This window comes from Amphiura filiformis, unplaced genomic scaffold (assembly GCF_039555335.1).
Source record: "Amphiura filiformis unplaced genomic scaffold, Afil_fr2py scaffold_131, whole genome shotgun sequence".
NCBI lineage: Eukaryota > Metazoa > Echinodermata > Ophiuroidea > Amphilepidida > Amphiuridae > Amphiura > Amphiura filiformis.
This window is the reverse complement of record NW_027305595.1, coordinates 56,283-78,638: the sequence shown is the minus strand read 5'-3', so window position 1 is coordinate 78,638 and position 22,356 is coordinate 56,283. Positions and strand designations below refer to the sequence as shown.

Sequence of the window (22,356 nt, the reverse complement as noted above, 5' to 3'; positions counted from 1 at the left end):
CATAGCATTAACGCTCATTCTCCTATTAATATCATGCATCTCGTTTCTGAGTTTCTACCTTTATGCCCAGGCTTTCACAAATAGAGAGTAACAACGACATATCTCTTACAACTTTTGCAAAATGAATGTTTTATACCCGTTATTCTTACATATACGATACAGTGCCAAGTACATAAACACGTCTGGGAATATATACATTACTCCTGATAAATATTGACATTTTGAGAAATTAATTGTGAACTGTAACAATAGAATACTGTTGCCTCAGAGTAAGCGAAACTTATTGGGTTTCATTGCAATGTACGAAAGACTTAATAAAATAGGAAATTGGCTACGGCGCACATCCTACGCGGGTAAGTATAGCTCAATTAATTTTCACTTTCTACCCTTTTTAAAGTATATAGCAGTTACTTATTTCGCGGTCACTTTCACTCTTTTTAGGGCATGTATTTTCATTCACCTCTTCCCAGGGAATTCTGATAGTGATAGATCCAGGTAATTGCGAAGGGACTTGACAAATTTACCAGAGTAAGGGCTGTTACAGTCTCTTTGGTAATAAACACATCTCGATTGTCGATGTTTACTGACCTGCACAGATAATTATGATGTTGGGATCTGCAGCAAATGTTGCTGTTTAGTCATACTAATTTTGGGCTCTCTTGATGTATGATGTTATCCATGTACTGTTTACTCTCTTTAGCAGTTGAAAAAAATTGAAAAATGGATGAAAATGGATTTTTGGATTGACTCTTCCTCGTTTCGTAAACAGATTTTACCATCCAATTAAGTGATACACGTACAATACAAATACACAAAATAATACAATACAAATATAATATAATACAATACAATACAATACAATACAATACAATACAATACAATACAATACAATACAATATAATATAATATAATACAATATAATACAATATAATACAATATAATATAATATAATACAATACAATACAATACAATACAATACAATACAATACAATATAATATAATGCAATACGATTCGAACTTTTTAGAGTGAATATTTTCTTTTATAATTGGAAAATGTGTCAGTAACTTCAGTCGGCAAAAGTTTAAAAACAGTAAATGCAATCAATTTCGACTGAATATTCAATCGTACAAGATTTGCCACTAACTTCAATCGCTTAAAGATGGAGAATCACTTTTGATTGAGAGAATATTATACAAAATCAACGAGAGAAATCTTATATACCTCCATGTGCGAAGAGCACACTTCATATTTTCTTGGCGTAATGCTTTCACAAAAGGAGAATTTAATGGACATACACCATTTGGAAAATTTGTAATTTGCTCACAAATGCGAATAAACTGGACGTTTTATAGCTAGTTCCACAGCCAGTTGTTTACTTGTAGCTTTATCCAACGGTTTACTCATTATCATCTTTTATTCAAGCCGACCCAATTAGTACGACGACGATACGTCCGCTTCAAGCTAACTCATATACTCCATGTATTAATAAACTTACAATAAAGCAATACGAATCACTCAGTTATCTAATAATTTTCTAGATTAAGCAATATTCCGTAAATTACATCTCTCAATTAATTTTTAATTCACTAACAACTCGCCGTTATTACTTTTATCCTGTGATCAGGGTTATGTTTAATACAGGGAAAAGGGTCATGATATCTACTTTGTAAAATGTCTGCCTGAACTTCGTTGACTTAAAATAGAGCACATTAACTCTCTCTAGTGTCGACTGCAGACAACAAGTTCAAAAAAATATAAAAACCACATATTTCAGAATTGTAAATGTTCATGGCAATATTTGGAATCAGTATGAAAAGTGCATTCAAATGAATACAAACAAGCCTAGTATTGGTTAAATAGTTCTCAAAATAGTTCTAGTTATTTTGAGAAAATATCTCAAAACTTGATGATGTTGCTAGCACGAAGAGCATTATCAACATTCAGACATAAAAGTAAAAGAGACATAACGTTCCCACCTGTTTTCTCATTCACCTGTTCACGTATTCTTCATACATACATACATACATACATACATGAGAGCTTTTGTTACACGCCATTTCAAAAGATCACAGCGTGAAAAAAACCAAAACATATGCAAAATATATACAAGAAACAATTGAAAAACAAAAGAAAAATGAAGCAAGCAAAATTATGTTTGCGGAAACAGGTGGGTTTTGAGGCCTTTTTTAAACATGTTAAAGGCAGAGACTGTTTGAGCACTTCGCACAGATGACGGTAAATTGTTCCAGATCAGAGGTGCATTGTAGGTAAATGCCTTGTCGGCAGCGGATTTAAAAGTCCAACTGCGTATGATCGGCACATTCTAACGTGTACGTGTGCGATCTGAGGCGGATCTAAGGCCCTCGCGAGGGTTCTTAAGTTCCAGACATGATGACAGGTATTCTGGTCCAATGCCGGCAAGGCATTTAAAAACATACAGCATGGCTTTGAATGTTATTCTATCTTCTACAGACAACCATTTTTGCAGCCCAGTTTTGGAGGGTCTGAAGGCGAGCGATATCAGTAGTGTTGGCACCCATGGGGAGAACATTGCCATAATCAAGCCTGGATAAGATAAGTGAGCGGATAATGTCATTACTGGTATCAAAGTCCAAGAATCGTCTAATGCGAGATATTGCGAAGGTGGAATGAAACACTGCGTGTGAGTGAAGAAATTTGGTTACGCATGGTCATGCAGTTGTCGAAGATAACTCCAAGCCAAGATTTTGACTGTTTCCGATGCTTCACATGGGAACAGTATATAAACCCTGATCAAAAGTACAGCGACCCTCTGCGTAGTTAAAGATGTACAAAACATTTTGTCTATATCTCATGCTCATGGCGTGTTCAATACCTTCACTAATCGTATAATGCATGCCCCACATAGCTAAAGGACTTCGATTTCACAAGTTCTGTTTTGTTTTATTTTCTTCATCCAACACCGTCGAGCGGGAACTAATCATACGCCGAACGTAAGCGACTCGCGATTCTATATTATTTTACCAATAAATTGGATGGTTATTTCCAAACATCATGAAAAGTTGCAGCTCAATATTATGTTAGTTCTTTCTTACGACTGCAGTATACTTAATGTATTGATTTCTCGTCCAGGTAAAATTGATTGCATAGACTTGGCGATCAATGCCATGCAGCTTCATGCTTGTATGCACAGCAAATACTGACGCTGAGTTGCAACTCGAAGATAAAATAGAAACTTTGGTTAATAAGGTGATGTTCTTGCTTGTCATAGTTCAGAACAGCTTTCGAAACAAGCAATAATTAAGCATTCAGCTGCTGAACTGACTGAACAAATATGAATATATGTAACCAACTTCTTTAAACCCAAATTTGTACTGTAACCTATTTCGTATCACGTGTGTTTCTTGAGCTTTAAAACGTGGATCCGTTCTTAGTTTTATATTGCTAAAAGGGTTTCTAAATTATTCTTATGGTTCCTTAGAATGAAAGACAGAGATAAAAAGACTAAATCGCGTCTGACGTCATCTGTCAATAAAACTCGAACAGGGTATCGTGATAATGAACGCGCTGAGGTATAGACGGGCGCCTTATTGTTATTTTTGTACCTTCAAACATACAAACCATCTCAAAATATCTTTATAGTAGGAAACTTTCTATCCCGAAGGCGCCATGTCAACAATGCCTAAAAAGTTGCCTTTTGCCTAGTAAAAGTACGTAACATTTTCCGCTATTTATTTTCTCGATTGGCACCAGATAAATCGGTCCGCCTTTTACGCACTATTAACCAATCAAGGATCGTAGCAATTTGATTGACAGTGACGTCAGACGCACTTTAGTCTCTTTTTTTTTTATCTCTGTCTTTCATTATTAAGTTTTCGGAAATTCTTTTGGACTTTGACCACCTTAGTTCCCATAATCCAAGGGCAATTATGACATTGGTGCGAAATCGAAATGTTGAAAAATGCTGGAAAATGTTTTGACATATTAGGACAAGTTATTACCGCCCTTTTCAGCTAAAACATTTGATAAAACATGACTGATTTGCTTAAGAAGCCTAATATATTTGGAATATCTCGAAGTACGTTGACAAATAAGGTAATGCTTTTGTTCATAACTCGTAAAGAGAAATCAGGTAAACTAATTATGGCTTCTTCAATCATACAATGTAACTCCTAGTCTGGTACACTGTATATGGTGCCAATACCTTAAGGGTAGACGAGGTATTGTTGGTCGAAGCAACCTAAAAATCAATTTTCATTATCTAGATCAATATATTATTGAAAATTAACACCTTGATGTTTTGCAAAATTTCATTCTACAAATCGTCTACTTTGCAAACTTGCTTAATTCATTGTTGTTAATGAGTTATGTACGTTTTACAAAAGTGTTGTTGTTTCAGCCCTCTTTACAACGTAACCCAAGAACCGCAGGACCTATAAAAGTATATCTGTGATATTTTAATTCTTCTACACACTCGCTATGAATTGAGCAATATGTTTTTGCCAAAGCTCACTAGCATTCGTAGGATGCTGTGAACTACCAAATCACAACAGTTTAAAATAATTAATAACCTTAAGAGGGTATCTATAACTCAGTATCGATTAGACTGACAAAGATACAAGTGGTAACATTTGACTTGACCCGAAGCATTTCCGTACAATTGACGTCTACTAGAAACTGTCAGTTAACTCGGATAAATGTATTTGTTTTGCTCTATACATACAGACTCGGTGGGATTGCAGTCCAAGATTCATCACTTCAATCACCAATGCTAGTATGGACAAGAAAATTCATACAGTCAATTAATAGCCTGTACTTGCTTTGGATGAACCTCTTAGGAAAACGCATTTCATTTTGCTTGCAAGACAATGGACATTCTCCTCGGTGGCTTAAAGCGATGTTGGTATGGTGAGATAAAATGAAGAGCGCAGAATGAATTATTCAGAAAACCAATAATTCAACTTTTTAGCAGCAAACATTTGGGTTTTTTTACTTCTGTCATTTCTTCTTTAACCAGGATTACTTATTCAGTGAATAAGCAAGTAATCATCTGTTCTTCCATGAGCCCAAATCAAAAACATAGAAATAATTAGATTTGTTGTCAGTGAGTTTGAAATAATAATATTTTGGCAGAATCAAATTATAATCGAAATAACGGCTTCTACGTTCTGCCTTAAAAAAACATTTAGGAACTAAAATTATCGTCTTCACTTTGGTAACTTGAAAATAACAGGCTACCCAGTTATAAAAACAGCTATTGTTACAGATGAAAAGCTTAAATTATGCCCATCTGATACATCATTCACAAGTTATATGCTTGCTCATTCGGAGCTTCATGCATATTTATCTCAGTTTAATATACAACAAAATGATATTAATCTGTTCATTTCTTCCAACAATATTATCCATACTATAGATCAACTCCTGTGTTAGATCAAAAAATGTTGAATGATATTTTTGGTTTGAAGCATCCGGAATAATCATGGTAGATTCCGTTTGTAAAACATCTAGAAAATATGCAACTGGTCCCTGTCAGCTGCTTAGATTATCTTATTTTCCCATTATTTCTCTGCTCTAAAGCTTCAAAAGTATTCAATAATTTATACACCATTTACCTAAGATTTGTCCAGACGAGATGCAAGATACAAGAAGATGTCATGCCTCAAAACATATACAATATATGTCTTCAGTGCTCAAGGGGAAGTACATTATTACTTTTACTAACCCGCTTCTTGACAAATTGAAATTCTTTAATTACAATAGTTCCCGACCAATACAAACAATAATGTAAATTTGTCGTTAAATTCATCTGTTGGCCTGGCTATCTACAGACAAGAATATGTTAAGCAATCAGCTTTCTTTACCCGCGAGAAAAACTAGCTCTATCGCTTGATTATCTGGGTAACAAGAGTCAACTTTAAAATTGTGATGAGAACTGTACGGCCTCATCAGGTTATTCCTTATGCCTGTGGCACGGCCTGCTTTTATGTTTAGCACGTAAACTAAAGGACCCTTGGTGTATTGTTATTAGTCTCGGTAAAACTGGCATTTGAGTACGCCCGAAATTAACCAATAACAGTCTCTCTTATATCCCAAGGGCAAATGACTGTCCAAACAACTTATGATTTCAAAGTGTATGTTGCGTTCGTGTGTCGGTTGAGTTTATGCTTTGCACAGATATGGGTTCTGTTGTAACTCTTCAGTCACTGTTGTTTTATAATATATTCATACGAAGATAAACCACTTCCATATGGAGAGGAATTTCAGTTTCTAGCCACGTTTTTCAATCTCGAATGTAAGCCGACCTACAAGGCTTGATATAAGTGGTATCATTTCCGCCCCATACGCATGATGTTTCTCGAAAGAGAAAACGCCTAAAACTTTCATTTTGATATATTATTGGCCTTTACTCAAGAGCCGCAAGACCTAAGTGGTCACAAGACAAACTCTTTCATTTTAATAACAATACCTTTTTTTGTGGGCATTAGATTGCTACAGGTCGGATTATTTTCCAGAGCTTTAACAGCTTCATTTTACATGTTCTGATCATAATGACCTATGGAATATTTATGGGAAAATGATTCTTCGTTAGCAGGCTTTGATGCCAACGCATCTTGAACTCTTTAGTCTCTTGAGATGTACAAAGTTAGAAGCATGACATTCTTAATACAGCTGGGAAATGCTGGAAATTTCGAGGGAACCAGTGGAGTAGAGACCAGCCAAGTACCTGGTCTAGGGATCTGCAACAATTTTTTGACAAAATGAGTTGCAGAGGGCATCCAGTTTAGGGAGGTCAGACCCGTTTCATGGTCCGTAAGATGGTATCTAAGCGATGCTAGTAGGTACCTTATATAAATGGCTTTTTTATTTATCGATTGATTATTTGAATGATCAATTGCTACTTAAGTTGTGGGACTTCTATTTAATGATTTCGTACATTCGATACATCGACAGTATTGATTTATTCCGTTAAGCAATATCAATGATTAATATCACACGTCTTAGAGCAGAAAGTAAGTTGCTTTAGTGAATCTATAACGTGCTTCACTACCGGGAGGTCCCTGGTTCGATTCCCAGCTCTGCCTAACTTTTCTCAAGACTGCGAAAATACTGCTTTAAGTTTGCGAGCGATTGCAGTTAGTCCTTTTCAATTAAATGCTATAGAGAAGCGTTTTAATTTTTCATTCAGTTCTTGTTTTAGTAAATTTAACTCTTGTCTAATACTGGTTTTACACTTTTATGCTTATGCGGCTTGCCGCTTAGCGGCGTGACACATCGTGCCGCTGGCATTTTTGTGCAAGCGGCAGTCACTAAGCGGCAATGGCATGATTCTAAAAGCCAATGTTGTTGTTCTGTGCTCATTGGCCAGTATATTGTGCTCAGGCGTCGGAGCGACAACGCTCCCAATTTGACTTGAATTAAACTCCTAGCGGTTTGCCGCTTTAGGCAAATCGTTTAGGCAAACCGGTTCCGGTGGTTCGGCCCGGTTGCTATTGTTCTAAACAATGGAAAGCAGGCGGAACCGGACGGAAACTGCGCCGGTCGAATTTTGATTTCACCTAGGCTGACTGCGGCAAAGCGCACGTTCTTAAAAGATTCTATAAAAAAGGAGAGGAAAACGAAGCACTATGAGTCCGGTATTCAGCTGTTGTCATCACTCCCAGATTTGTGACAGGTTAAAGGTCAAATTGGTATATAACCAATACATTTTGGCCGGCGGTAAATATTTTAAAACAGCTAGACTTTTAGTGCAGTAACAACAAAGATAATCATAACAAATCGACGCCATAGTCATACATTAAAACCTCTACATGAAAGCAACAATTTTTTCGAAAGCTATTTTGATTAATGCATTATGAAACTGGTTCTGGCATGCTTAATTGAAAACATATCATCAAAAGCAATGTTAAATGTGCAACAACAGACAACACATCAATATTAAAAACGTCCTGATATATACTTGTAGCTTGCTTGTAGTAAGACATGTTCGCCTACATATATTAATGCCTATTGATTGATGTATTCTTGTTATCAAACAAGCTTGCAAATGCAAGTAACAAGTATAGAGAGGGGAATTCTTGATAAATCAAATTACCGCGAAACATTACAACCATTTCAAAGAAGTGAGCAATATTTCCAGTCAAATTCAATCAAATCAATGCAAGAGAGATGTACCGCACACCGACATCGCCTGGCTAATAATTACTTGGTACACCAGAGATACTAAAATCAATAGCCGTGATCGATACACGTGAATGTGATATGCACGATTTTGATATTCAGACGAAAATCTTTGAATACCGGGGTAGAAAATGATGAATATCTCCCGTAAATGATTTCGTCCAAAGAAACCAGATGTGGTTCCTTGCACTTGAATATATGTGTTGAACAGATATGATAGTCGTTAGCTTGCGTCTTCAGAAAGAAGCTTGCGGCTTGAACTCAAAATCTGACAATAATTCTGATTTTATATGTGCCGAATTATATAGCGCAGTGTATAGGCCAATCGTGGGTAGGCTAAACGCATATATGACCTATGGCGTACCATGCTCGACTCACACACAGCAAGGTCAGTCACCGGGCAATTGTCAGTAGCCTTAGTCAGATGTCCATCGGCCCATTATGCGTCTCAAAACTATTAAACAGGTCGGAACAAAATGGCGGTGGATTCAACCTACCATGGCAATTTCTGCCATGAAGATATCGGGGCGATGACACTGTGTACCGTTGTCAGATTGGAGCGCTTATGTACAATTACAATTTCTAGGAGCCTGAAAGCTTGATTTAGGGTAGTTTTTCTTCGATTTTGTATTATTTTTTACACATACTTGGTTCACATTTGGGTCTTTTTTAAGTGGGTAGATTTTGTTGTCATTTGTTGTTGATGTTTGCTGCTCATCAATTTTTTTTTCAAAATACTTCCAGTTTCCCACTTGGATATCTGATGGTGCTTTCTAACCATTCGAACCTCTCCATGTATAAGTTTGAGACGATATAAGCGGCTAACCCATTGCACAGCTATAGTTTTACTTGAAAATTTCCAGTCTTACAAAATAGGTGGGAATCAGACAAAAATCCAAAATGAAGCAAATTTGATCTGCAGTAAGGTTTGTGTCGATTACGTAATGTGTCAGTACGGTTTCTTTGAATACCTCTACTTTAATTGTCTGAAATGCATGATCATAAGATAATCTAATGTGCACAATGTACTTTAAAGTTTAAATACTCATGAATGTTCTGATAGGAACCAGGGGCGGATTTAGAGGGAGGCGCGCCTCTATTTTTGCAAAGCGGCGCCTGACTTTTGTGGGCGCCGAACCGCGGTGGCGGCGTCGGTGGCTCGACGCCCCTCTATTGAAAATTCCTGGATCCACCCCTGGGAACAGACAAAAATGTAGCAAATCCGTCATAGAGCGCAGGCCTACACCGGAAAAAGTAACATCATGGTCGCAGATGAGCAGCGCCCTCATGATGAATTTGATTTCATTGAGGATCATTTTGTTATCAAGGAAATATAATCCAGGTGTAGTGATGATTTTGAAAAATATTTAGACTTTTCACAACCAGCAAAGCAGACATCCACGGATTATATGATTTTAAACTCCCGGAAATGTTGTAAATCTTTAATGTGATTACCATCGTTCTACTTTAAATTTGGCAGCTCACGGTAAATTCCACTTTAAATTCCAGTGCATACCTATTTAATTTTGATATTAAAAGTAATAGTTATTAAGTAATTATAACCTTATAGTACGGCACACCACAGGCACACTCAACTTTACATTCTTCAATGCTGACATACAGCCAATATCAACCAGGTCGTTTTACACTAATTGCTCGTTTGATGGGCGTTTTTTGACAAGCACCAATTACGAAAAGTGGTTTTCGCCTCTGTAAAACTTGAATTCTTAGAGAACAAACAAATCGTTCCAAACAGGTAGAAGTTGGCTTTCTTTCACTCTTGGCGTTTTACACGAACAGACGTTCAATACAATGAAAATGAAGTTAAAGGAAGAACACATGCATATATACTTTACCGGTTAAAAGTGTGGTTGTGTACAAATCGCACGCGTGCTTTGTTGTCTGACATTTAGGTTTTCTATGGCTTTGACTTCAGGGAGACAGTTCAAGTTACCATCAATAAGTGCATCTAGGACTCTTTCTCCATTAGATTAAAAGGTAATGTGTCATATAGCGATTCCTGATTCTTTTGGTCAATGGTTTTTTTCAGAGCATGGTCCTCCGATGTTGGGTGATCTGGGTCATAAAAATTTATTCGAATTACCAGCGACGTAGCTAGGGGTTGTGGCGCCCGTGACCAAGGATACATAACGGCGCCCCCCCCCCCCTCCCTCCCCGCCCCATTACTAAGTAATTTTGGCTGCAATGAAGTTCAGTGAATTTCGGTCTTAAATTGATATTTCAATATATACAATAATATATATTTCAATATCGCATAATCGATGCTGCATTGGTTAATTCAGCGCCCTAAAGGAGGAGCCCAGGCACGTTCCCCTCTGCCCCCCCCTTCCGTCGCTACGGCGCTGCACTGCGAATTACTTGTTTTTACTAGTATATTCCATCTGAAATGTTGATGTGAGATGTAGGAGTGGCGGGAGGAGTGTTGGGAGTGCTTATGTTCGTGTGTGATGTATCGGTTTGAGCTGGGGTGCGATTACTTGTGCCGAATACGTGATGGTGTAGTGTTTAGGGGATGTATCCATGTTAACGTTTGTCGGTGGTTACACATGGGGTAGTGGGGTGGGTGTAATGTTGTGTGTGGTGTGCTTGTTGCATAAAAGAATTGTAAGGGCGCACATCACTAAATAAACTCCCATTGAAATACGTGTAAATATATATGAAAATAAGTTTGTTTTTCTACCCCATGTAAAACCATGTTTCATATTTTGGTAGCACCAATGTCTTAAATAAAGATTTAAATTTAATTTAAAATTGTTTTTTTTTAACAAGTTGAGACTAACTTTTAAGCTACGCCACCCTTACTTTCAGCTTGCGCGAATGCCTTCTTACCATGTCCGCACGCGGATTAGTTACGGGAGCCACACTTTTTGACAAAATCAAGATGCACCATTTTCTGATATTCTGAACATTGATCAATTGCATATCTTTTAATCATCAGCTACTCATCTTGCTCCCAAGGGACACTCACTTGTTTGCACTTCTGACCTATGTTTAACAGGAATATCAAGGGTTACACCAAATGCGGAAGCATTTAGTGGTTTGCTGCCGTAACTTTAACAAGCTTATAAAGTAATATATGTAACACTATGAACAGAATGTCTCACATTTGTGTAATTCCACTAAATTTTCCTATAGACAAAGCGTAATTACAGAAAAATCTTGTATGCCGTGACATAAATCAACCCAATCTCTCTACTAAAGTGCTAATATTAAGCACATTAGTGCAGTAATAGCGCCATCTTCTTTCAGTATATTATGTTACTAAAGGCTTTTTAATTTAAACAAAATATTAAGGTTACGGTTTTATAAATATAAAACCAAAATGGGAGCTTAAAAACAATTCAAACTTAGAGACAGCCCGTCACAAGCCCGTCACCCATTTCATTTTATTACCTTTTTTAATTTTTGTTTAATTTTCCTCTGTCGGGGCCTAATTTGAGCTTGATCGCTAGTGGGTTTTTTACTCCTGCGGGGCTACCTTGATGGCTATTCTTTTACGCCTTGCGGTGCAACTTTTAATGGCTATTGCCTTTTGTAGTTTGCTTGTTTTTCCAGCCTTCCCTACGCCTACTCCCGGGATGATTTAACTTAGCAATTAAGTAATTTATATATTTGTTGTGTCAAAATATAGCTTCGAAACGTTGTATATGGAATAAACTGAATAACAACAGATGGCGCTATCATTGCACTAATGTGTTCAATATTAGCACGTTACGACTGTTGTACAGCGCTTAATATTAACACTTTAGTAGATTGGGTTTCACAACCATAGAATAGCCAATGAAAACGGCCTAAGATGCCAGCCATTTCTTCTTCCCGCTCACTTCAACTTCTTTCACTAGCTTGATTGTTCTCATGAAGATCATGGACTCCTCAGACAAATTACAAAATGTATGATAAAAATGTATAATTAATTGTCATTTTAAACAGAAGCGCCAAAAACTTGGTGGTTGGGGTAAATACTTTAGATCTTGAATTTTAATTTAGTTCTTGAATCATAAATTACAATTTTTAAATCCACTTCATATCCTATGTTTCGAAAGTTACCTTTGGGTACCTTGACATATGAAATGCTTTAAAATGATTGATCTTATGCAAGCCTTGGGGTGGGACTGGATAGACGACTTGCAATGCTCATTTGAAATTCTCTTCTGTGTAACTACCCATATGTTCAAGCATCCAAGTAGCAACATGATACACATTTTTATACTGTTGTCGCAAGCTTTTACGTAAAAGTATACCTTTCCGCTGTATTTTCTGTTAACCACTCAGATAATGTTTCATACGAAACAAATCTTGGTAACCTGACCACGCTTAGCTTTGGTCGGTCAATTTTGTTCACACATTTTGCCCAAATTTAAATAGTTATTTGCGAGATAGTGTTTCACTATGATGTACGATATTTACTGAAAACACATGAGCCACGTTAATATTGTTTCAAAGGCATACATTTGCACCATAGCTGAGTTGATTTCCAATAGCCGGGCATAATGGATTGTGCTTTGCCAATAAAAATAAGTATTTTAAGAAGCGACAATCTATCAGAAACCTTTCGTATTTATACTCTTAAATTGTTTCCTCTTGTATATATATACATTATCCTCTCTTAGTAATCGGTATCGTCATTTGTTTGATACAGGGTGTACCCCAAAAAACAGAACACTCATTGCGTCCTCTTTTTCCCCTATTTTTGAAAAGTTGATCAAATATATTTTGGTATGTAAAGAAACCTTCCATCGTTAACTTAAAACTTAACTTCAAATTAAAACAATTATTTCAATCGGCTCACAACTTATGAAGATTATGCCCATTTAAAAATGTACCCGTTTTTCACTCTGTCCACAAATAGCAAACAGAGTGGTAGGGGTGGGTCATACTGTGTAGTGGCCTCACACCACTTGATTTCTTCCTTTGGGACAAAGTCCAAAGCGACGTCTATGAGCGAGGACCACAAGCTAGCCTCCGAGATCTTCGCAAACGTAGTACTGGTACGTAACGTAACGCAATTGATGCAATGAGGACCGGGGCTGAAACCTGTTTTCGCCAAGAAGGCAACCAGATAGAGGGCAGGGCAGCGCAACACAGTAAACTCACATCAGAAGAACCAAAGATAAACCAAACAGCCCCTTTAGGGCTACTTTAATTTCAAAAATGGGCAAGAAACAACAAAGTAAGAAAGTAAAAACATTGTAAAAACAAAATAAATCAAAACAAATAATCACAAAAAGTATAACCTTACCATGACACTTACCTTATCAAATCCATAGCCCATAAACCCACCTAAATAAAGTTATTTTATAAAGTTATCATTGAGGAATGTTAGATATTAATGCATGGTACGTGGTACTCCTTTGCAATCTTTGAAGTAGCCAAACCTCCTCTGTGGACAGAATAAAAAACGGGTACATTTCTTAACAAGAGCATATCTCTTGAGCCGATTGATTTTTTTTTTTTGGGGGGGTTATAAAAGCAAACGATTACAGGTTTTTTAACATACCAAAATATGTTTGAAAATTTTTTGAAAATAGCAGAAAAAGGGTTCTGTTTGGGGGGACACCCTGTATGAGTTTATTTAACTTATCTAAGTGTGTTTGATTGGATTTAAACTTTGTGCAAATAATCCTCCCATATGAGGGGAACATGAAAAAGTCAACAAGAAATCATCCTAGGTCAAATTCATGTAGGTGTCAAATTTTAAAGTTTCCTGATTAGCTTAAACTTGATGCAAATGGTCATAATTATTTTAATTTAGATAATCCTAGGTTACAGATCACTAAGAGGTCAAACTATAAATGTTTTAAATAATGCTGGATATGAGAGGTATATGAATAAAATCAATCCGAAGTCATCTGAAGTCAAAGGTCAGTTAGGGGTCATCATAAGTGTGATCGATTGGGCTTAAGCTTGGTGAAAATAATCTTGGATATGTGAGAAATTTTGTTTTAAAAAATCAGTCTGAGGTCATCCAAGGTTTGGTAAAAAGAATCCTTAATATGACCGGCACATAATATCAAATTCCATAGAGTATCATCCGGGTCAAAGATTATCCAGAGATCATTATGTAGCCACTTGATATTCGTGGCTTCTGAACCACAGCAGCTCTAGTTTTAATTTGTTTTACTTCTCTCTGACCTCTTTCTATATTTGTATCATCTCTCTCATCATTTACTCTCATTCTCCTATTAATATCATGCATCTCGTTTCTGAGTTTCTACCTTTTATGCCCAGGTTTTCACAAATAGAGAGTAACAACGACAAATCTCTTACAATTTTTCCAAAATGAATGTTTTATACCCGTCATACTTACGTATACGATACAGTGCCAAGTACATAAACATGTCTGGGAATATATACATTACTTCTGATAAATATTGACATTTTGAGAAATTAATTGTGAACTGTTGTAATAGAATGCCGTTGCCTCAGAGTAAGCGAAACTTATTGGGTTTCATTGCGATGTGCGAAAGACTTAATACTATAGGAAATTGGCCACGGCGCACATCCTACGCGGGTAAGTATAGCTCAATTAATTTCATTTCTACCCTTTTAAAGTATAGCAGTTACTTATTTCGCGGTCACTTTCACTCTTTTAGGGCATGTATTTTCATTCACCTCTTCCCAGGGAATTCTGATAGTGATAGATCCAGGTAATTGCGAAGGGGACTTGACAAATTTACCAGAGTAAGGGCTGTTACAGTCTCTTTGGTAATAAACACATCTCGATTGTTGATGTTTACTGACCTGCACGGATAATTATGATGTTGGGATTTACAGGAAATGTTGCTGTTTAGTCATACTAATTTTTGGCTCTCTTGATGTATGATGTTATCCATATTTAAAGTACTGTTTACTCTCTTTAGCAGTTGAAAAAAAATTGAAAAATGGATTTTTGGATTGAATCTTCTTTTCACCATCTAATTAATTGATACACGTTCAATACAATACACAAAACAATGCAATGCACTACGATAAAATACAATATAATACACATAGTGCAATGCCAAATGCATACGCGTTGCATTATGGTAAAAATGAAGATTCAAACATTTTTAGAGTGAATCTCTAACTTCAGTCGCTAAATGTTTAAAAAAACAATAAAATGCAATCAATTTCTACTGAATATTCGATCGTACAAGATTTGTCACTAACTTCAATCGCTAAAAGATGGCGAATCACTATTTTTGATTGATTAACTTAAAGATTGAAAATTCAAATCACTCGACAGAATATTCAGTGGAAAAACGGCTGTCTATACCTGTAATCGACAATTTTTTCTTTCATTGGATATTCAATAGTAAAGTATGAGAGTGTATTATATAAAATCAATGAAAGAAATCTTTCTTTTACCTTGATTGGCAGAGAGCACACTTCATTTTCCTAATTTTTGGCGTAATGTTGCAATGCTTTCACAAATAGGGACAATTGGGCAATTTAAGAAAAGTTCTCAAAATAGTTCTTGATATTTTGAGAAAATATCTCAAAACTTGGACTTTTTATGATATCGCTAGCATAACGTTTTTTTTCATCTCTTTCCGCATTCATGTATTCTTCACATGGGAACAGTATATAGACCCGGATCAAGAGTACAGCGACCCTCTGCGTAGTTGAAAATGTACAAAACGTTATGCCTGTCTAAAGGGCATGTTCAATACCTTCACTAATCGTGTAATGCATGCCACACATAATGGACTCCGATTTCACAAGTTCTGTTTTTGTTTTATTTTCTTCATCCAACACCGTCAAGCGGGAACTGATTATACGCCGAACGTAAGCGACTCTCGATTCTATATTAATTTAACAAATAAATTGGATCGTTATTTCCAAACATCATGAAAAGTTCCAGCTCAATTATGTTAGGTCTTTCTTAAGCAGTATTCAGACTTTTTATCGTACGTAAAATATTGTATGTAACATATCTACGTTGTTTAATCTATTGCCATTCTATTTCCAGTAATATTTAAGTTCTAACGAATGTTTGATGACGTAAAATCGATAATATATTTCTGCCAGATATTATATGTAACATATTATCGATTTTTCGTCATCAAACATTCGTTAGAACTTAAACATTACTGGAAATAGAATGGCAATAGATTTATTAACGTAGATATGTTACATACATATTGTACGTCTAATACTCGGAGTCTGTGGAGCGCTTAACGACTGACTGAATGTATTGATTTCTCGTCCAGGTAAAATTGATTACATTAAAATCTCGCGTCGAGGTTTTCCAAAGTTTAAAAAATAACAGTTAGTTAATGAAAAAAGAAGAAGTAAAATTTAGCAACGCGACAAGGTTTATTTGCCCGTAATAGAGTTCTATTGTATTCGCTATTGTATCCGCTATTGTATTCTATTCATAAAAACTACTGCAAGAATCGCGGCATACACAGTTCTTGCTGGTCACTACCGCCGGCGTTTCGCATTTATTAAAATTCAAAATGATCGGATACTCTTACAATTATAGACTTATACCCGCTTTTTATATAATATTAACAAATTGCAATTATGAAAACTAAAACCTTTAAAGTGAAATATATTTACCATCGAAAATATATCATACTTAATTGTATATAATCTATATTGAACCCTGAAGTGCCCAATTATATCAAATGGAAATTCATACTAGCACCTATGGGCATCTGTCGACGTATAACAATGTTAATCTTTCGTTCATGCTTCACACCTAACTCGTTTATTTACACACTGCACGCAAGAAGCATATTGGAAAGGCTAGCATCGAGCGATGGCAATAGCGGCGGTAGATGCAAGTATGAACAACATCATTCAAGCGTTTAATCCCTTATAACCTTTAGGTCCGAGAAGTGTGAAAGTGTGTGAATGATGTTCTCTATACGTCAGTGTAGAATCATCGTATGCAATTTCAACCGCAGTAGGCATATTATGACACAATAATCCATTAATTACTCGGACTAGAATCCAGAACCCACAGTCTTTTGATAGTTGGTGGTTGTGTAAATATTTTCTAAACACTATAAAAAGACAGCTTTGTACTATACCAGAGAAGATGTAATTCTGTTCTTCCTGCTTTTCTTACATCTTCTCTGGCAAACTGGAATGTGTATGTGGAGAATTGTAATTTTAATATCCGGTGCTAAGGAAACAAGCAGGTATAACTATAATATTAATCAAGAATAATATCAAACAAATCCTCCTACTCTGCATTATGAATAAATACTTGAAGAAAAAAGTTGAGCTAAACAAGAAACCTTTCGTGCTTGGCTGATCCTTACTGGATAAAGGTCATATAGAGGCCCTGCAAACCCGTACGAAACTCGGGGAGCTGATCCTGGTTGCGATGGTTATTTGTGGAATGTCTAGGGTGTCATCAACCTATTTGATCGTAGTGCATTTGTTATGTGTACGCGCGTGTTTATAGTGGGAGCAGATGTGCGGTACATTACGGTAAATTTCTATCCGGTCAGAAATTATCCGGATAAACACTAGCAGTATATGTATGTAGGGTAGATCGATATCCTTCTCAACCGAAGGATATTGTATTTGCACTATAAACACACCAGTATAAATTGTGTGCGGTATTACCGGAAGTAGGAGCTTCGTCATGATGGGTAGACACTAGTATTTTGATAAGTAAAATAGCTGGATGAGGTATGTAGCTGGTTGGGGTGGTTACGGGTCGCTAAAACCACTAACCGCGAAATATGGATATCCAACTAGTTTGCCCCGTATGGCTACAAAGAATAACTAACCGCGCAATGTGGATATCAAACTGTTTTGCCCCGCAGGGCCATAAAGAACCACTAACCGTGGATATCCAACTAAAAAAAGCATCAATATCTACCAAAACGTAAAAAAGGGCCAAAGTTTTTTTAAAAAATTGTGAAGCTTTTCACCCTTTTCTAAACTTGGTCCCATTTATCACACTAACCGCGAAATGTGGATATCAAACTAGTTTGCACCACAAGGCTTCAAAATATCACTAACCGTGATATATGGATATCCAACTAGTTTGCCCCGCAGTGCTACAAAGAACCACTAACCGCGAAATATGGATATCCAGCTAGTTTTCCCCAGAGCTTCAAAAACCACTTACCGCGAAATATGGATATCCAAGTAGTTTGCCCGCAGGGCTACAAAGAACCAATAATCGCGATAATGGATATCCAACTAGTTTGCCTCGCATGGCTACAAAGAACCACTAACTGCGCAATATGGATATCCAACTCAAAAATGTATCAATATCTACCAAAAAACGTTTTAAAACGCAAAAACGGGCCAAAGTTTAAAAAATCTTTCCTGTGTGGCTTTTCACCCTTTTCTAAACTTGGTCCCATTTATGAAAGTTTCTAAAGACCCATACAGAGTAATCTATACCTGTTGGTTTTTTTAGTTGTCAGTGTTTATTTCGTAGAGTAAATGAATTAATGTTCGTGCGTGATTGAAGTATTTCCGTATAGACGTTATAATGTATTTTGATTTAAGAAAAAGTAGCAAATAATCACTTTCTTACATTTTTCATCGTCATGTTGGATTCTGCGCCTTATGTAGAGATGTAGGGCCTATATGCTGCAGGTTGACATACAGTCGATTTGCTAAGTATAATACTCCACTACTCTTTATATAAACACACAATATAATAAAATATACACCTTCTATAATGTTTTAGATAATAGGCCTACATATATTGATATAGCCCAAGTCATATTGCACCGCTTTCGAACAGTCTCAAAACTATTAAGTGCTAATTTTGTTGCATGGAAAAATTATGACCCGTTCTTCATGTTATTATGATTAAATGGGACCAAGTTTAAAAAAAGGGTGAAAAGCCACACAGGAAATATTTTTTAAACTTTGGCCCCTTTTTGCGTTTTAAAACGTTTTTTGGTAGATATACTTGGCGATCAATGCCATGCAGCATCATGCTTGTATGCACACCAAATACTGACGCTGAGTTGCAACTCGAGGATAAAATAGAAACTTTGGTTAATAAGATGATGTTCTTGCTTGGCATAGTTCTGAACACTTTTTGAATAAGTTCATCAGGACTGATATAATTAAATTAAATATCAGATTATGTTGTTCAAGTCCAAAGATTTACTCACGTTTTAGACGTTTCATCTTCCTTGCGGAAGATTTCATCAGTAATGCGCCAATACAGCCAATGCACCACCTCTGGTCCTCCTACTCTCATCCCCAGGGTGTGTAGTTGTTTGCAGTAGCTGATCGTATACATGACTCAAAGAATAAGTCCCTTCATCGCGATTGATGACGTTGTCCCCCCGCTTTCTGATCCACATGGCCTCTCTGATCCACCGCGTTTGTTTACATGAGTCTTTATCGACGACTTTGGCCCCTTCCCAATTAATCACATGGTTCTGCTGTGAAACATGGTCTGTAATTGCTGATTTGTTTATTTCCTCAACCGAGTCCTTCCTTACCGCTCGGGTAAATTTTCTTGTCGCTAACTTATCCGATTTCTTTTGGTGCTCTTTCATTCTTACGCTAAACTGCCTGCCGGTTTCCCCAATGTACGATTTGTTACAATTTTGACATGGGATCTCTTAAACACAGTCAAAAGTTTTCGCGTCTTCTGTTTTGTCCTTCGGGTGCACAAGGTTGTTTTTCAAAGTGTTATGCGGCTTCATAGCGGTTTGGATGTTGTGCTTTTTAAAAACTCGCTGCAACCTTTCCGATACACCCTGTACATATGGAATCACTACCATTCCATTGTTCTTTTCTGCGGTCTTGTCCTTTTGTTTCTTTTTTGCTTTGCTCTTATCTGTCATCTGTTGTTTGACTTTTTCGATGGCCCAATTGGGGTATCCACAGCGATTCAATGCTTGTTTTACTCTTGCTTCCTCCTGTTGTTTGTCTTCTTCTTCTGTAACAATTGAGTCCTTTCTATCTAAAAGTGTTCTAACTACCCCTAGCTTTTGGTGTAGGGGGTGTTGCGATGCAAAGTTTAAGTACTGGTCGGCGTGTGTCTTTTTTCTGTAAACTGTCAATTTGACCGATCCATCCTCTTTCCTATTTATCAGCGTGTCGAGAAATGGCAATTTCCCCTCCGCTTCTTCTTCGTAGGTGAATTTGATGTTATTTGTCGGGTCTGCGCTATTCAGGTGCTCTGTCAGTTCCTGAGTGGTACCCCGGGCTATTATCTCTAAGATGTCGTCAACGTATCTTTTCCATAACTTCGGTTGACAAGCAACAGGTGCGTTCGCAATCGCTCTTTGTTCCAGCCATTCCATGAATGTTGTAAGAACAAACTCGAGAAGTTCAATTATGTCCTTGGTGTTCAATAAGGTCCTTTGTTTCAGCGTCGTGTCACTGTCCAAGTACTCTGTAACAATCTCCAAAGTCTTATTTATAGGAGTATTTGTGAAAAGTGATACTACGTCGTGCGAATTGAAAATGTCCTCATCGTCTATCTTAACCGTAGCGAGTTCTTCTGCTAGTTCTCTTGAGTTGGTGACATGGTGTACAGTCTTACCTACCATGGGTGACAAAATCTCAGCCAACGCTTTTGATGTCTGGTATGCGATGGAACCCATGTAATCTACAATGGGTCTTACCGGGTATCCTTCTTTGTGGATCTTTGTGGTGCAGTAAATACGCGGTGTGTTTCCAGCGGTTGGGTAGAGCAATTTGTACTGTCCATCATCTATCTTTTCCTCCTTTTTCAGTCTTTGTAAAATACCCACCAATTTTCGCTTGTAACTACCTGTGGGATCTCCTTTCAACTTTTCATAAGTCTTTTTATCGCTCAACAAGGTATTTACCTTCTCCTCATACTCGTCGGTAGCTGTAACCACCGTGCTCCTACCCTTATCTGCTCCCATAATTAGGATCGACTTGTCCTTTTTCAGTTGTTTTAAGGCTTGTCTTTCATCTTTGCTTATGTTCGATTTTGGAATTTTTACGGACTTTAACACTCCCGCGACTTCCGCTCTGAGGTTTTGCGCTTCTCCTGATGTTAACTTCCAACTTGCTTTCTCTGTGGCAACGATGAAATCCTCGTTAGGAATCCTATCCACCGATACCGCGAAATTCAGTCCTTTAGCCAGCAGTGAATTCTGTGGCTCCGTAAGTTTCCTTTCTGTGTTGTTCACTACCCATTTTTTCAACTGCGTTCCAGACAGGTCTATATCCACAATCGCGTCCCCTTTCTTCGCTTGTTTTTCATTCTTGTCTTTGAGGTTATTTAACTTCTTGATTTGTCTTTCCTTCGACCTTTCATAGTTCTGAACAGCTTTCAAAACAAGCAATAATTAAGAATTCCGCTGTTGTATAACTGACTTGAACAAATATGAATATATGTAACCAACTTGTTTAAACCCAAACTTGTATTGTGACCTATTTCGTATCACGTGTGTTTCTTGAGCTTTAAAACGTGGATCCGTTCTTACATGTAGTTTATATATTGCTAAAAAGGGTTTCTAAATTATTCTTAAGGTTCCTTTGAATGAAAGACAGAGATAAAAAGACGCGTCTAACGTCATCTGTCAATAAAACTCGAGCAGGGTAACGTGATAATAACTTACTGAACGCGGAGGTATACCCGGGCGCCTTATTGTTAATTTTGCACTTTCAAACATACAAACCATCTCAAAATCTCTTTATAGTAGGAAACTTTCTTTCCCGAAGGCGCCTTATCAACAATGCCTAGAAAAGTTGCTTTTTGCCTAGTAAAAGTACGTAACATTTTGCCATTTTTCTCCGATTGGCACCAGATAAATCGGTCTTCCTTTTACGCGCTATTAACCAATCAAGGATCGTAGGGAATTTGATTGACAGTGACGTCAGATGCACTTTAGTCTTTTTTTTATCTCTGTCTTTCATTATTAAGTCTTCGTAAATTCTTTTGGATTTTGACCACCTTAGTTCCCATACATCCAAGGGCAATTATGACATCGAAGTGTTCAAAAAATGCTGAAAAATGTTTTGACATAGTAGAACGAGTTATTACCGCCATTTTCATCTAAAACATTTGATAAAACATGACTGATTTGTTTAAGAAGCCTAATATATTTGGAATATAGCCCGCGTCTTGGTAAATATTGAAATTTTTTACAATAGTTCTTGACCAATACAAACATAAATGTGAATTCGTCCTTAAATCCATCAGTTGGCCCGGATATCTAAGTACAGACAAGAATATGTAAAGCAATCAGCTTTCTTTACCGCGAGAAAAA

The 22,356-nt window shown here is 36.9% G+C and overlaps 1 protein-coding gene across 1 annotated transcript; it reads right to left on the bottom strand.

The window, feature by feature from the left end:
- Positions 1-19,725: 19,725 nt before the first annotated feature.
- LOC140145089 (uncharacterized) lies at positions 19,726-22,136 on the bottom strand. The gene is made up of 2 exons (XM_072166871.1): positions 22,131-22,136; positions 19,726-21,405 (listed from the first exon to the last, which is right to left on the bottom strand). Exons 1-2 carry the CDS (start codon positions 22,134-22,136, stop codon positions 19,726-19,728), a joined length of 1,686 nt encoding a protein of 561 aa, XP_072022972.1.
- Between the last annotated feature and the right edge of the window lie 220 nt (positions 22,137-22,356).